Consider the following 16885-nt stretch of genomic DNA (forward strand, 5'->3'; position numbering starts at 1 on the left):
TTAAAGCAAGAAATTAATGTATATGCAGGACATAACCATGATAGTGGATTTTATTTCTAGCCTCAAAATTAGTTTAACCAAGTCCATAAGTGTCAAAGTTAGGGCCTGTCCAAGTTGGCACGGTATGTGGTAGGCAATAACATAAATGCATTGAGTCTGATTGTGAAGAGTTTCTTGTTCGTTGATGACTCTCGTGATTCTTGGTACGTTTGGATGCAAGCAAATTGTGGCACAACTTAACACAGTCAAGGACACCAGCTTGTCTCTTTTTAGTAAACCCGTAAACATCCTATTTCTAATTTTTAGAAATTTCTAACAACAACTTAATGGTTGAAGGGTGGTACAGAATTAGGTTTTATACTGGTGTTAATCATCTACTAAAACATATTCACTCAAGGAGAACGGTAGAGCTCAAATTATTCACAAATCTAAGATATTATGAACAAAGAAAAATAAAAAGGCTACACACACACACTTTGCATTAAATTCATCGGCGATCGAAGATCACACAGACACCTTTCGAAATAATGTAACTTACAGAATACGTAATCCAAAACCAAAGAAATATACTGGTTCCAACTTCCAATGCTTGTCAAACTCGGATATCTGTTAAACTTTCCCTTCGATTCTCGCATGAGTGAGTCCAACGCAGGCATCCACGAAATCTCCTTCAATGAAATCAGTCGACAGAATTTGCAACTTGTCTCCACATCCCCTGGAAACACACTGAGATATAAATAGCCTTGCGTGTTTTCGGATTCGATCAGTCACCGGTTTAACCCCAACAACCAGATTATCTGCTTGCGGAGTAACCGTGTTCTCAACCCGGTAAAAGAATCTTCTATAAGATATTGGTTGCTGTTCGCTCAGATGCTTCAAATTGCTCTGAAATTTCGTCCATGGAAGATCTGTATCGATCCAATTATCTTTTAGATAATCTGAGTTCCAGAGAAGTCCACCACGGCGCGGCTTCTGAGAGTCTCTTGGTTTCCAGATGCAAATAACCCTTTTCGGCAAAATCTCTGATATCGGTTTGTCGAACAAGTTATCGTCTTGATGTATCAAGAATTGACCTATCTTGTCTGCCAAGTAAGCCTCGAATCCCATAGGGTCTTTCTTTTTAAACTCGGTCCTTATCTCAAGGATTATGATCTCAGATTGGGTCTCCGACAAAAATCTAACGACGTCATTGAGGACGACATCAACGTTGTACGACGACAGAGCTCCATGGCAGACACTGCGGTCTTCCTGTATACGGATATCGAGGACACGTGTTCCAAGAACTAGCTGGTCAAAGATGGAAAGCGTTTGGCATTCACCCAACCAACGAGTGAACACAGGGTCCCCGATTCCGTTGGTGGCTGAGTCGTGCGTTCCGGGCCACACGATCTTGTTAAGGGTTAGCTTATCCACAGAGAGATGCGCCATCCAGTTCTTCCGATCGGGCGAGTGGTAGTCATCCCCAGGGAAATGCGAACCATTAGATTCTTGGAGATTGTCTAGGATTTGTTGTTGCTCAAGGACGTCCCGTGGCCGCTGGAGCTGGTTTTGGATGATCGATACCGCTGGATTTATCACTTCTTCTGCAACAGTTCTCGCAGAATCGTTGGCAAAAGATACCATACTGTCTACTAGGTTCCCGAAAAAAGACATGTTTGAGAGATGAGAACTTCTTTTAGGGTCTTGGCTAATGTCTCATGAAGTGTTTCTCTAACTTATGAATTCCTAGTCTTAAAGAAAGTTTCCTTTTGCTTCTTTCTAGTTAATTTCGTATTTCTCAATTTAACTATTGGCTTGTCTACAAGTTGGCCACTACTCGGTCACTAAGAACTTTATATGTCTAAACCATAGTTATAAGATAACATCAAGTTGTTGTTCTTTACTTAATTAAAAGAAAGAAAAAAAGTTGTTGTTTCTTACTATTATATATGAAGTTGTTGACAAGCTATATATGCTATGTGTGTATTTATATACGATAATCCAATTTTTCTATAAAATATTTGTCAGAATGACGTTCTTAGAAACCCTTCTTCTTAATTTAACCTTTTTTTTCCTGATTATAAGTTTACTTTGACATTTTCCAGTATAATATTTGATTGAATTCAATACTTCAGTATACAGTTTAATCAGGCTTTGAAATAACTAATTAATGTCAACATGACCTAGTTGAGAAATCCGAAAAGAGAAAGATATATGCTCAGGTTTTAGGCAGGTCTCTGATTCAAGGAATATGTCATCTCTGGAAGAGGTCGAAAGTCTCCAGATGGCGGATGCGTTTTGGATATGGAGACGCTTATCTTGCCGAAAAAGATTTACACTAGAGTATTTAACATTTTTTTTTCCATAATTCAAGAACCTGAGCGAGAGTAATCAACAGAACACATTCCCCTGCATCATTTTTTTCTCTCTGCTCGATTTTTCAAACAGAACGAAAATAGTTCTCGTTATTCACAGATTTAAGATATGACGAATAACTAAAAATGGAAAGGATACAATTATACAAACTTAACATACTCACTTTCATAAATAGTGTAAAGTGTAACTTTAGATACACGCAACACAACAGCAAATAATCTTAGTTCCAATGCTGGAGATCAACCGTCGTTCCATAGTTCTATCAAATTTTCCCTTCAATTCTTGCGTGAGTGAGTCCGACACAGGCATCGACAAAATCTCCTTCGATGAAATCAGTGGACAAAATCTGTAACTTATCTCCACATCCCTTGGAAACACACTGGGAAATAAAAAGCCTAGCGTGTTTTCGGATCCTATCAGTCACTGGTTTGACCCAAACAACCGGATTATCTGCTTGCGGCGTAACCGTGTTCTCAACCCGGTAAAAGAATTTTCTAGAAGATATCGGCTGCTGCTCACTCAGATGCTTCAAATTGCTCTGAAATTTCGTCCATGGAAGATCCGTATCGATCCAATTATCTTTTAGATAATCTGAGTTCCAGAGAATTCCACCACGGCTCGGCTTGGGAGACTCTCTTGGTTTCCAGATGCAAATAACCCTTTTCGGCAAAATCTCTGATACCGGCTTGTTGAACAAGTTATCATCTTGATGTATCAAGAATTGACCTAACTTATCCGCCAAGTAAGTCTCAAACTCCGGAGGGTCTTTGTGTCCAAACTCAGTCCTTATCTCCAGGATTACAATCTCCGAGTGAGTCTCCGACAAGAATCTGATAACGTCATCGATGACCACATCAACGTCGTATGACGTCAGAATCCCGTGGCAGATTTGGCGATCCTCTTGCACACGGATATCGAGGACACGTGTCCCGAGGACGAGCTGCTCGTAGATAGAGAGCGTTTGACATTCAGCCAAGGGACGAGAGATCAGAGGTATTCCGATATCGTTGGTGGCTGAATCATGCGTTCCTGGCCACACGATCTTGTTTAGAGTTAGTTTCTCCAACGTAAGACCGGCCATCCAGTTTTTCCGATCGGACGGACGGTAGTCATCGCCAGGGAAATGTGAACCGTCGGATTTTTCGAGATCCGTTAGGGTTTTTTCCTCATTAGACACATCTTTTTGCCGGTCGATCTGGTTAGAGAAAAAAGAGAGCATGTTTTGAGAGATTGATGAAGAAGGAGAAGAGGATAAGGTTTCTCTTGTGGTTGAGTTCACGACTTGTACTTTGTAGGGTTCACTTATAAATCTGAGAGATATCGTGCAGTGTTTGTCTTCAACGTGTGAAACGTTAGATAAAAGGCAATTATTTGTTGTGGATTGGTTGGAGTTTGACTTCTTAGTTCAAATTGATTGGCTATCTAATTAAAAGTTGCCAACAAATTAAGGTCTTGATAAACATGAGTTGTTAATAAAACGAATATGCGATGTGGTTTATGCATATTATATCAGAATCCAAGTACTAGGTCTATAAAATATTTATTTGGTTATTTCTTTGTCTTTATCTTTTTCATAAACTGTTTAGCAGGTAAGCATAATCAATTTTTAAATATACTTTAGGATTTGAAGTTAGCTTTTCAAAAGTTTGGATTTTTAAAATTATTTTGTAGAATTTATTTAGTCTTAGCTTTGGCATTAATATAAGTTATCAACTCAACAGAAATTGTTATTGTTTAGTGTATAAATTCTTTTGGATAATGAATGATATTTATACCAGGATGTACAAGTACAACAACTAATTTTCATTCCGTTAAATTATAGTATCAAATCTGGTATAATTGTTAATTGATTATACACAACCAGTGGATGACACGTGTGACATAAATAGTCTACAAAGTTTCTGCTTGGGAGAAACATATCTTTATAAATAAATATATACTGCTTGGTAAATGTATCTTTTTAATGTTACATTTATATGGAGACTGGAAATAAGTTACAGATATGACTTTCTCACAATAGATTGATCGATATTTTCCCCCTCTGATGACGTTCAAAGCTAAACACTAAGATTAGGGTAGAAATCTGAACTTACAAAAGGAGCTGAAAACTCGTCGAAACAAGCCATCCTGATACGCTCTGGCGTGGCTGGACTCTCTAGAGGGAACCAGTCTGTGAGACCCACCTCGGTTCTAGCCGCTTTAATAGCTTCCTTTATCGCAAAGAAAACCGATGTTGCAAGAAAGAATGGTGGCTCACCCACTGCTTTAGATGAATGTATTGCCTTTGTATTTGGATTTCCCTGATTTAATAAAGTATAATCTCAGGTTCAGTTTCAAATGTATGGCTACCAATTTAAAGCTTGGTCTCATAGTTGCAAACCTTGAGAAGAGAAACATTGAGGTTGAACGGCATGTCGTTGATGGAAGGTATCTTGTAGTTTCCGGGTCCACAAGTGAGTAAACTTCCTGGTTTAATCCATTTATGAGCTGCATCTCCCCATTTGAGTTCTTCTAAAGCTACCCAACCAAGTCCTTGTATAAACGCTCCTTCTATCTGTATATAGTCATATCAGATACAACATTATTCTTTTTAAAGATTGCAAGAAAGTACAGGAGGTTGAGAGAAGAACACGCACTTGTCCAACATCAATGGCTGGGTTAAGAGAATACCCGAGGTCCAACATTATATCAGCTGCTCTTGTGTGGAAATCACCAGTTAATGTATCTATCTCAACTTCAGCAAAGGCAGCTCCATATGTGTAATATCTAAAGGCATTCCCTTTTCCAGATATCCAGTCAAATCCAAGATCAGGAACAATGTGAAAACCATGAGCTGATAGGTCTATCCGTTGAAAGTAGCAGGCACTTACTAGCTACATGCACTCAGAGAGACAGCGATTGGTTCATCAAAATAGGCATCTAACTCTTCTGAGTTATTATATCAAATTGCAAGAGAGAAAGAATACCTCAGCAAATGTGTTGAAATTGTGCTTAGATGCAACAGGTTCCATTCTTGCTATAATCTGCTCACAAGCGTCTAAAACTGCAGCACCATACATATCAGAGCTCGCAGAAGCAGCAGTTGGTGACGCATTAGGAACCTATTAAGAGATCATCAAAACGATAAGAGAGGAAGAACATTTTTGTCTGATTATGTCTCAGCCCAAAGTGTGTAACTTATATTTGACTTATATGTACCTTGTCAGTGCTTGTCTCTGACACGAAAACTGAACTAAGTGGAATGTTAAAGGCGGACGCAGCAACTTGAGCGACCTTTGTATGCAATCCTTGACCCATCTCCACACCTCCATGAGTCACCAAAACAGTCCCGTCCGTGTAAACATGAACAAGAGCTCCAGCCTGTAACAGCCCCATAGTGTGAAGAGAAAAATAAGATCAGTATTTAAAATTTCAGATTCTAGCTTTGCCAGCAATGGCGAAATTTCCATGGCCGATTTTTTCTTATTGTTTTTAGTTTCTCGACAGAAAACTAAATTTGAAAGAAAAAGGATCCACTTCAAACAAAGATAACCTGATTCATGAACTTTGTGGTAAATGATATGCCAAATTTTGTGGGAACCATAGCTACACCACGCTTTTTCCACCGGTTATGACTATTAAATTCGTCAGCTTCTCTGCGGGCCTTTAAGAAGTTGCAGGATACTTTCAGCTCTTTCCAGAGCTGATGCAGCGTGCAGTGCTGAAGAGACTGAGAGTAATGTGTGACTGATCCTTCCACTTGAAAGTTCATCTCCTAAAGTAAAGTAACACCAGAAAGTATTAAGATAGGAAACTGACAAACTTCCTACAATCTTTCAGGAGATGGAGTTGTTTAGAAAATATTCAACTCACTTTGATTTCTTCAGGGCTTTTATCAAGCTCCGCTGCGATTCTTTGGATCCAGTTTTCTGTTATAAGCATACCTTGGGGGCCTCCAAACCCTCGGAAAGCAGTGTTGCTGGGAAAATTAGTAAAGCAAACGTTCCCTACAATCCTTACATGCGGGATCTCATAAACGTTATCCGAGTGAAACATGGCACGTTCAAGAACAGAAAGGGAGAGATCCAAAGAGTTTCCACCATTGTTGTAGATTTCAAGGTCTAAGGCCAATATTTTTCCTTCGTTCGTAAATCCAACCTGTAAGAGAGCAGAACACAATTAAAAGGAATTGTTTAGTTTGTCTAACAATCTCTTCCCACTGTTTCTTCTACTTTCAACTGTTTTCAGTCCTTTCCATTTCATTGTCTGCTCACTAATGGAGTCCACTGCCTAAAAATTCCGGGGAAAAAAAAACTGGAAATACCTTGTACTTTCCAAGGAAACTATGACGATGACCAGTTATCATCATGTCCACATCTCTGTCCAGTATGAGTTTCACGGGTCGATTCAATAGATAGGAAGGAACAGAAGCTGCAGCAGCAATGAAAGCTGATCTTGTTTCTTTACCACCAAAGCCACCACCAATTCGTTTGGTTTTGCATACCACTTTGGACATCGGAAGACCAAGAACATGGGACACATATTTCTGGTGCTTTTGAGGAGCCTGCATATAAATCACAACCACCAATATTTGCTTAAGCAGAGACAACATTATCATTTAATATCTTAAACTAGCTGATGCCTAATAGTTTTCTTTTACAGAGAGTTGATGGTCATGTACTGGTCGTACAAAGCATAAAACAAGTGAATTTCACTCAGTGAACTATACGGCAGTACACTAATAATATACTTACCTGTGTGGATGAAATCATATGAACTTCGCTGCCTCCATCTACTGTCCAAACCAAACTACCATTAGGCTCCAAGTAAAAGTGTTCCTGACCACCCATTTGAACCTCTCCCTCTATTATCCTGTCACACTGACCAGATTGAAAGCACAACTCGACATCCCCTTTTCTTAGCCTTTTCTGTGTGTTCGGATGGAAATTTTTAGCATTAATCGCCTCCTTGATTGATAATATCGCTTCTAGTTCCTCATACCTAACGTCAACTTTTCCTGCTGCAGTTTTTGCATTTTCATGCGTATCCGCGACAACCACACCAATGACCTGAAATACCAAAGTTAATGTTAATGAAATAATTGGGACGTAAGAAATACATATATCTGACAAAATACTGGATCATATGAGAACTTTCATTTACTTTTTGAGAGATAAACAGTACTATAAGAAAACTTTGCTTGATTACTTTCTGGTGATAGAAAGCATGCACAAAAAACAGTTTTGCTTATAAAAAGCATGTAACACTTCTTCTGAGACACAAGGAAGTTATAGGTTCGCCACTGAGTTTCCATGGAAAAGCTAAGAAAAAATGTGAAAATTTAGGTTTCAAATTTTCTTACTTGTCCCACACACGTGACCACATCTGTAGCAAATAATTCTTCGTCGGGAACAATTGGTCCAATCATATTATCCCCAGGAATATCTTTGGCAAGAAACAGACCAACAAAACCAGATGAAGATTTGGCTGCCGTATCATCAATTGAAAGGATGCGGGCATGTGGCACTTTGCTTAGCACAAAGGCAGCATGTAAGGTATTAGGAGGTACTGGGGTATCATCAGTATATTCTGCTTCCCCTGTGACCTACATAAAAATAATAAGTGTGTTGAGATACACTCTATGGACCTCCGGTGAGCCAACAGATGGACCAACATACCTGCATTCTCGCTGAAAGATGGACCTCCGACGAGCCAACAGATGTTCCCTGTTTTACTGTCTCATAGTCTTGCTTTCCAATTCTAGATAACCGAGGAACAGGTTGAACAGCTGACATATGGGAGGGTGGGAAGGTCTCTATCGCAGAATTTACATTATGTACATTATGAGAAACCCATAAGAAAAATTTAAAGAAGAAGCTTAGGGTTAGAGATTTCCGAAACTCCACCATTCCCCCAGGAGCATCTTCCTTAATCAAGACATCGCTCTGTATGACCCTAAGCGCATCTTGCAGAAGATCTTTATTCCAATTCTTTCCAATTAGAAATTCTTCAGTCTTTCTCGCACACAAGGAAAGTGGAGCCACACCTCCGTAGGCAATGGATGCATCAGAAACGAACAATTGTTGTCCCTTCTCTTCAAGAAACACACGCATTCCACCATTGACAATAGCTATATCATCATCCCTGCGATGGGCCTGCTTAAATTCTTTCACATACTCTAAGGGCCTTGTCCATGGAAGGAATACCGACAACAAGATCTCTTTGCTCCCCATATCCACTTTACGGTAACCAAGGAAGAAATCTTTTGCAGGTATAGATCTAACAACTCCATTGCAGTTAGTTATCCGAAACTCTGCTCTTGAAGCCATCCAAAGAGGATTTAAATCAGATATTGGACTAGCTGTACAGATGTTTCCACCAATGCAAGCAACATTTCTTATTTGTGTCCCAGCAAACCACTTCAGCTGTTCGATAAAAGACTTGCATGCTGATGTTTCATGTGCAGGACGCTCCTTTACTAGCTTCCTGAATAACCTCAGGAGTTCAGAAAGTCTCAAAGCTGAACCAACCTCTATCCCATTGTCACTGACATTCAACGCATTGAGTTCTGGGACTTGAGCTACAGAGATTAGCACCTGATACTGTAACCTCTTCAGTCTCATTTCGATTCCCACCTCCGTATTACCTACCAGTAGTTTTGCATCAGGAAAATTTGCTTTGAGCTCAAGCAAGTTCTGAAGACTTACGGGTCTATACCAGGTAAGCCCCCCATTCCCCCTTAACTTTAAGGTAGCTAACTTCCTCAGCAAAAGTTCAGGGGGGAAAATAAGCTCCTTTTCTGTATACTTAGCTCCATCTATATCACTATAAGAGATTGACTGAAATCTATCTTCATTACAACTGGCCACTTCATTAGTTGTTTTTGATCCACAAGAACAAGGCTTGCCAGTAGATGGGCAAATATTTGAACCGTCCTGAAGGCTAAGTGAAGATACACCACAGTAGAGAGCATCATCAGATTTTGCAAAAACCCGAAACGCATCAACAATGGGTCGATAACCAGTACAACGACATAGATTTCCTGCAAGACATTCTTCAATCTCCTCCTCACAAGGTGAGTTTTTACTTGACCTCAATAACGAATACATTGACATGATAAATCCGGGAGTACAAAACCCACATTGGGAACCATGAGAAGATGCCAAAGACTCCTGAGAGAATCAAGATCACAACAGTGACAAAGAATCTCCAGAAACAAGAAGAACTAGAAACTTCAAGAAGTAAGACTTACCTGCACAGGGTGCAAGCCAAGTTTGCGATGCCCAACTCCCTCGATGGATATTACATGCATCCCTTCTACAGAATAGAGAGGCGCTAGGCAAGCATTGACAGCATAATGCCTGCAATAAAAGTTTCCATATGAAGAGAGAAAGAATCAATAAGAAAGCATAAACTTAAAGTAAAGCAAAGCCAACATATGAGAGCAAAAGATACGTACACACATGTCTTTGAATTTCTATCATAACTAGAAACCATCACCGTGCAAGCCCCACAACCACCTTCGCCGCAGCCAAGCTTAGTCCCGGTCAATCCTAAATCTAAACGCAACAAGAAACATCTGTAAGTTAGAAACTACTTGATGACCATTTTTTTCCAAATTAAGAAACACAAGGGACCCAGTGGATCAAACATAAACTCGATTTGTAAGAATCCAGAATCCATAATTCAGCTAAGAAACTAGGAATCCATTTCTCAATCCAAAAAAGAGTAGAATTTTGATCCTGAATCTTCATGAAGAGTGGTGCAAAAAAAAAAAAAAAGAATCTTCATAAAGAAGAAAATTGATTTTGAAAATTAAACTTGTTTGAGTACTTTAAATCATCCCCAGCACTTGGATACAATCGGAAGAAGTTAAAAACGAACCTCTGAGATATTCGAGAAGTGTCATATGAGCCAATCCATCAGGCAAGACTCTACGAACGCCATTAACGTATAGTATCGCCTCCGTAAACTCGTCTCCGATCTCTCCGTCCTTTTTCAGTGAACCCATTTCTCAAATTGAAAAACAACAAATCTGAGAGAAAACTCGAGTTAACGATTTCGATTGGGAATTTGGGATCGAAACTAAAAAACGAAGATGGCGAAGTTGATTACGCCAAGTCAAACCTCAACAAGAGAAGAAAAAAGAAACATTTCCTTCTTTTTATATATATAAAAATCGTTTCTTTCTGATACCATCCACCGATTCTTCATCATCAGTTATGCAGTCGATTTTTTTTTTTTTACTGAAAAATAGAACCCAAAATAGAAAGAACAAAAGTTAAGTTCTAAACTTAAGATTTGCTTAAAGAAATGTTGATGATTAATGTTTGGTTTTGATAGATGATGATTAGTGCTGCATTGTAACATTTGTGGCTTCTCTATCTTTCTAATTGGACTTAGATCTAAGCATTTGAAGTATCACTGTAAGACTTGCGACAATATAGAGTTAAAATGGATTCATGTAGTTTAGTTAAAAGCACCTCTGAGGACTGAGATATTCAAGAAGCGGCGTCATATGAGCTGATCCATCAGGCAACACTCTACTTCATCATCAGTTTTTGTTTTTTCATTTTTGTTTCCAACTAACAAATTAAGCCCACTTAAGCCCATATAAGATGAATATAGCCCAATTTTGGAGTCATCAATCAGGTCTGGGACACCATTACAAAAAAACTCAGAAACAGAGAAACGCGGCGGAGGAGGTTTACCAACCATTATTTTCCCTTACTTCTTCCTGCGCCGCTTTTCAAACTTATTCGACTAGACAAGCTCGGAAATTTCCGAACTCATGGGTAAGACCAAGTATAAACCTGTGGAGGATGTGAACTCTCAAGTGGTGGATGATGTTGAGATAGCAGAGGAAGTAGAAGAACAGAGAAACGACGGAGAAGTTGAAGAAGAAGAAGAGCAAAAACAAGAAGAGGCACCTAAGAGTTTCGAAGAGCTAGGGCTTGATTCTCGTCTTATCCGTGCCCTAACTAAAAAGGGTATAGAGAAACCAACCCTTATTCAGCAATCTGCCATTCCTTACATTCTGGTAATGAAACTATAAAGTCTCGACCTTTTTTTCGACCTTCGATGGTTTTGTTTCGTGGGAATGATATGATTGTCTCTGTTGTTCTTCTAGGAAGGAAAAGATGTGGTTGCTAGGGCAAAGACTGGTTCAGGTAAGACTTTGGCTTACCTTTTGCCATTGCTTCAGAAGCTATTTTCAGCAGATTCTGGAAGCAAGAAGAAGCTTGCTCCTTCTGCATTTATTCTTGTTCCATCTCGAGAATTATGTCATCAGGTTTGTCTTAGACGCTTGTTCTCCTACTTTCATTGATTTCAATGATTTATGAGAAATCATGTTTGATTTGGCAAATACAGGTTTACTCCGAGGTTTCTTCGCTTATTGAGCTGTGTAGGGTTCAGCTGAAAGCAGTGCAGTTGACTAGTAGCATGTCTGCTTCTGATATGGTTAGTGTTGCATTTCTCATCATGATAGCATTCCATCGATTTTCTAATTTTGTTTCAATGTTTCATTTTATAGCGTAATGCATTGGCTGGACTGCCTGAGATTCTTGTCTCCACACCTGCTTGTATTCCGAAATGTTTTGCTGCCGGAGTTTTAGAGCCCACTGCTGTCAGTGAATCACTTGCAATTCTGGTTCTTGATGAGGTATGATATATGTGCTTCAATTATAATAGTGGCTTTGTAAGACGTTGGTTTGTGTTTTGCGAATGCACTAGATAATCAAGTAGTCACTCTTTTAAGTCAGGAAGTTGCATGATTTGATTTTCTTGGAGGTTATAGCTATCATATTTTTCCTTTATATTCCTCTCTTTGAGGAGATGTTGATATATTTCTGTTATCAGGCAGATCTTTTGTTGTCATATGGATATGAAGATAATCTAAGATCGGTAACTTCAATAATCCCAAGGCGTTGCCAATGCCTTCTTATGTCGGCTACCACAAGGTTAGACATACATGGATAATAATGATTCTATTTAAACTCATATTTTTCTCCGAAGTTTGTCTTGAATGGTTGACTGATAATATTTTTGCAAAATCTTAGTTCTGATGTCGAAAAATTGAAGAAATTGATTCTGCACAACCCAATCGTTTTGACCTTGACAGAAGAGAACGACAAGGATGAGGCCGTCCCAAGTAATGTTCAGCAGTTTTGGGTATGATTCGGTCCCTTAGATTTGTTTAAATCAGTTTTGCATTATGTTTGGTTTATAAGTTCACAGTTGTGGGTGTGATTAATAATGATAAGTGTGTTATCTTGTCTTAGATTTCTTGCAGTGCTCAGGATAAACTGCTTCACATTCTTGCTCTCTTGAAGCTAGAGGTTGTTCAGAAGAAAATTCTGATATTCATCAATACGATTGACATGGGATTCAGGTTGAAATTATTCTTAGAAAAGGTAAGTTTTGGGCACCTATACAAGCATTCCGATTAAATAAACTGTACCTGTAATATTAATAGTGAATTAATCTTTTGTTTTGTTTCTGCCAGTTTGGAATCAAGTCTGCAATTTTAAACGGGGAGTTGCCTCAGAATTCTCGGCTTCATATCCTTGAGGTACATCACCAAGTCACACACCTAGATTTAGTTTCTCCGTTTAAGCAGCTGCGTTTCATAATTCATCACTGTATATTTTTTTTCTACAGCAATTCAATGCAGGTCTTTTCGATTACTTGATTGCAACGGATGATAATAGCCAGACTAAAAAACAAAAGGAAGAGGCTAAAGGTGAGGAGAACAAGGAGAACAATAGAAACAATAAGCGTAGCAAACCAAAGCTGGATGCTGAGTTCGGTGTAGTTAGGGGAATTGATTTCAAAAAAGTTCACACGGTATGCTACTCGACTTTGGCCAAGGGGATTTTCTTTTCTTTATTTTTGTACTCTTTGCTACTTGGAATCTTTAAAGACTTTCCTTGTTTTCTTTGCTCTAGACTCTTAGCCTTCCCTTAAACCTTTTTTATGCACAGGTCATAAACTTTGATATGCCTCAAAGTGTTACTGGATATATTCATCGAATTGGGCGTACAGGGAGAGCATATAGCAGTGGTTCTTCCGTTTCTCTTGTGAGTTTCTCGTCTAACAATACCGTTTTATCGATGATCTCTTTAAATTTTGCAAGTCTAATGCTCTGCTTTATTTGCCACAGGTATCTCCTGATGAGATGGAAGGGTTTGAAGATATAAAGTCCTTCTTAGCAAGCGACAAGAACAAGGATAGTGATATTATCACACCCTTTCCTTTGTTGACCGAAAATGCTGTAGAGTCTCTTAGATATAGGGCTGAGGTGAGTAATCTTTGTAGTAAGCTGCTTCCTTCTTTAATTAAGTGAGAAGTACTAAAAGTTGCAATTACTTTTCAGGATGTGGCAAAGAGTGTTACAAAGATTGCAGTTCGAGAGTCTCGAGCTCAGGATTTGAGGAATGAGATAATCAACTCCGAAAAGTAACCAAGAACATAACTGTTCTTTAGGTGTGATGTTTATTCTCTTGAGTTTTTTCTTCTTCTTAATTTCTCTATTTCTTTTTTCAGGTTAAAGGCTCATTTTGAAGCTAATCCAAGAGACTTAGATCTGTTGAGACATGACAAGCCTCTGAGTAAGACTGCACCTGCACCACATCTAAAGGACATCCCTGAGTATCTAGTGGACCCAAAGACTCAAGAAGCAAGCAAGATGGTAAAACTAGCTAGAGCCGCAATGGGCAACACTAGGAGATCTGGTGGGGGCGGTGGTCGCAACAACAAAAACAAGAAACGGTCCAGAAAAGGCAGCGACCCACTCAAAACCTTCAACCCCAATGTAAAACATTACTGAATTTCTCCTTTTTCTCTGCTTTGTGTGTATATGTGCTAAATTTTTTCTCTGTTACTTGCTTTTCTTCAATCAACCAGGGATCTAAGAGAGGACACGGTGGCGGCGTTGGCCAGAAGAAAGATGGCAGAGATTCTAGCGATGGCTCGACCAAGAAACAGAAGACAGTTTAAGTTATTTCGTTTTGCTCAAGTGTAACCAAATTTTGACTGTTATAATCAATCACACAAAAGAACGGAGACAAGAGCAACCATCTTTTAGCTCTATTCTTGTAACATCAGAAGAGAAAGTTTTGTGACCAATTATCCTTTTTTTGAGTTCTTCTTTGATATAGATTTTTGTAAGCTTGTGACGACGATCTTTGTAGGGTTCAAAATGTTCTAGTCCACATGGTTTTGGACTCATTTAGATATTTTTCGAATTGAATCGACACATCTTATGAAGGTAAATATGCTTGCACGTTTTTGGTTCGAGTATTTATGTCACACGTTTAACCCTAAACAAACAAAAAAGTTTACAAATGTATGTTTCTCCAAATCAACAACCTTGTTGATTACAAGTACCTCAAGCTATGAACTTGGGTGGCTTTCTAATAAGAGTTGCTTGTTCGAAGGCATAAGCAATCTCAATGAGCTTTGGCTCTGAGAATCTCAGTCCTCCAAAGCTTATTCCAAATGGAACTCCTCCATTATCATATCCTGCAGGGACATTGATTCCTGGATACCCTCCAATGGCGAGGACAGAGCTCAAACTTGAACCAAGTGCCACTATTGAATCTAAATTCCTCTCTTTCATTAGCTTTTCGATTCCATTCCTCGATAGTTCTTTCATTTTTTGCAACGCTGCTTTCTCTTTCTCACCCATTCCATTTGTGGCTTCTGCTGTAAGGAACACCTCTTGTCCCCATTCTTTCACTTTTTCCTGTGTTTTTTTTTTATCAATTCATTGTTCAGATACCTAACCAAAAAAAAATCAAAATCGTTTGAAGCTTAGTACTTACTTGTTCAGCGAATTCCTCGTTGTAGGCAATAACATCTGCTAAGGACCGGACTGGTGATTTCACAAGCTCTTTAAGATATGCATTGAGAGACATCTTGAACTCAGCCAAAAGTGCTATCTCTTCACCACTATCAGTCCCACCCACAATGACTTCCATGTTTGGTATCGTTAGATTGTTAATGACGATAGCACCTTCTCGTCTTCATCCGAGGAAAAGCAGAGCTAGAATTAGATATGGTGTTCTCAGTTGATGGAATCAAACTTATAACGAGTTTTACCTTAATGTTTTGATGTGATGATCAAGACGAGAAGAATGCTTCATTACAATCCCTAATCTCTTACCTTTGAGGCCACTAGTTGTCAGAAACTGCTTGTAACCCCCTTCAGGTATGAACTCAGACGCAGATTTGGTGGCCTTGTCCAATGGATCATAACCAACAATAGCATCAAGGAGATGAACAGCATCCGAAACTGTCCTACAAATCGGCCTAACATCGCAAAACATAGAGAAACACTCGGCAAAATGGTACACAAATCAAATAGTTAGTAGTGGTGGGTGCTTTTAGAGTCTTAGTCTCTCTCACCCTATACTGTCCTGTCTCAAGGAGATAGGAACTACCCCGGCTCGGCTCGTGAGCCCGACACTCGGTTTAATCCCGACCACAGAGCTCTGACTTGCTGGAGAAAGAATGGAACCATCAGTTTCAGTCCCTAGTGACAATGCCACAAGATTGGCTGCTACAGATATAGCTGATCCACTACTTGACCCAGACGGATTTGCTGATAAAACATATGGATTCTGCAGCATTTGAAACTTTTTGGTTTACCAAATTATTGATGGAGAAATGAATCTCATGAGATGAAGAAAGTAACCTTTCCTTGGAGGCCACGTGCGCTCCAACCATCTGGGATGGAGAAAGATCGAAAATTAGCCCATTCACTTAAACTGGCTTTGCCCAAGATCACAGCACCAGATTCTCTTAGTCTCTTGACAACACAGGCGTCTCGAGCCACGACCGAACCAAGCAAGGCAAACGAGCCAGCCGTGGTGTTAAGCTTGTCCTTGGTGGATATTGAATCCTTGAGCAGAACCGGAACACCGTGCAAGATAGGAAGCTTAGTGGCGTTTTTGAGGTCACGTTCTTTGTCTGCGATCTCTGCTTGTTGATTCGCATCAGGATTCGTCTCGATGACTGCGTGGAGTATTGGATTAAGTTTGGAGATTGCTTCGAGATACAACTCCACAAGCTGCTTTGATGTTAGTCGTTTCTCCTTGAAAGCAAGTCTGATGTCTTCAATGGTGGCTTCTTGGATCGAGAACATTGAGGTAAGCGCTTGAGGAAGAAGAAAAAGAAGAAGAATAAGAAGAGATGAGGAGAAGATGAAACGCAGAGCAACCATGGCTAGAGAAAGAGAAAGGAAAATGGTCAAAATTGCTGACCAAAATGAGCAACCACGCCAATAACTCGATTGCTTTTCTAAACGAGATTGATAACATCGTTGACCAAAATCAGCCAAAACTGTTACATATTTTGTGTGTACTTACTTACTTGCATTACGTGTTTTAACTCATTAAGTACGAAAATTTGACGTTCGTATATATAGATTGAGAGCTGGGCTAAGGTTTATCAATCATCTCTTCAAAAAGATTGTATCTTTTTTCTTCTTCTAAACAGATTTGAGTGTAACAAAGTCTTCTTTTTTCCTAGTCAGTCTTGCATAATT

At 39.3% G+C, this 16885-nt stretch overlaps 5 protein-coding genes across 6 annotated transcripts; 1 reads left to right on the forward strand and 4 right to left on the reverse strand.

Annotated features, from left to right (window-relative positions):
• Positions 1-29: 29 nt before the first annotated feature.
• LOC9305188 lies at positions 30-1810 on the reverse strand. Its single transcript, XM_002869071.2, has one exon. The coding sequence runs from the start codon at positions 1651-1653 to the stop codon at positions 610-612; it is 1044 nt and encodes a 347-aa protein (XP_002869117.1). The 5' UTR covers positions 1654-1810; the 3' UTR covers positions 30-609.
• A 555-nt stretch (positions 1811-2365) lies between these two features.
• LOC9305189 (PI-PLC X-box domain-containing protein DDB_G0293730) lies at positions 2366-3799 on the reverse strand. The gene has a single exon (XM_002869072.2). The coding sequence runs from the start codon at positions 3572-3574 to the stop codon at positions 2618-2620; it is 957 nt and encodes a 318-aa protein (XP_002869118.1). The 5' UTR covers positions 3575-3799; the 3' UTR covers positions 2366-2617.
• Positions 3800-4241: 442 nt separating this feature from the next.
• On the reverse strand, positions 4242-10732 carry LOC9305190 (xanthine dehydrogenase 1). 2 transcript variants are annotated; one of them, XM_021018949.1, is made up of 14 exons: positions 10219-10717; positions 9794-9893; positions 9587-9695; positions 8013-9506; positions 7697-7939; positions 7089-7403; positions 6659-6898; positions 6208-6492; positions 5888-6109; positions 5554-5715; positions 5322-5456; positions 4992-5228; positions 4736-4909; positions 4242-4655 (listed from the first exon to the last, which is right to left on the reverse strand). In XM_021018949.1, exons 1-14 carry the CDS (start codon positions 10343-10345, stop codon positions 4413-4415), a joined length of 4086 nt encoding a protein of 1361 aa, XP_020874608.1. In that variant the 5' UTR covers positions 10346-10717; the 3' UTR covers positions 4242-4412. The 2 variants fall into 2 exon arrangements, with proteins under 2 accessions (XP_020874608.1, XP_020874609.1); XM_021018950.1 differs by lacking the exons at positions 4242-4655; positions 4736-4909 and having other exon boundaries at positions 5081-5150; positions 5296-5456; positions 10219-10732.
• A 197-nt stretch (positions 10733-10929) lies between these two features.
• On the forward strand, positions 10930-14573 carry LOC9305191 (DEAD-box ATP-dependent RNA helicase 16). Its single transcript, XM_021018951.1, has 14 exons — positions 10930-11374; positions 11465-11626; positions 11707-11796; positions 11870-11998; positions 12196-12296; positions 12396-12507; positions 12618-12749; positions 12842-12907; positions 12997-13182; positions 13320-13415; positions 13499-13636; positions 13712-13794; positions 13882-14149; positions 14242-14573. Exons 1-14 carry the CDS (start codon positions 11126-11128, stop codon positions 14332-14334), a joined length of 1905 nt encoding a protein of 634 aa, XP_020874610.1. The 5' UTR covers positions 10930-11125; the 3' UTR covers positions 14335-14573.
• Positions 14574-14600: 27 nt separating this feature from the next.
• LOC9303173 (putative amidase C869.01) lies at positions 14601-16872 on the reverse strand. The gene is made up of 5 exons (XM_021018952.1): positions 16034-16872; positions 15745-15959; positions 15439-15648; positions 15162-15360; positions 14601-15082 (listed from the first exon to the last, which is right to left on the reverse strand). Exons 1-5 carry the CDS (start codon positions 16559-16561, stop codon positions 14726-14728), a joined length of 1509 nt encoding a protein of 502 aa, XP_020874611.1. The 5' UTR covers positions 16562-16872; the 3' UTR covers positions 14601-14725.
• Between the last annotated feature and the right edge of the window lie 13 nt (positions 16873-16885).

This window comes from Arabidopsis lyrata (genome assembly GCF_000004255.2).
Source record: "Arabidopsis lyrata subsp. lyrata unplaced genomic scaffold ARALYscaffold_7, whole genome shotgun sequence".
Taxonomy (NCBI): domain Eukaryota; kingdom Viridiplantae; phylum Streptophyta; class Magnoliopsida; order Brassicales; family Brassicaceae; genus Arabidopsis; species Arabidopsis lyrata.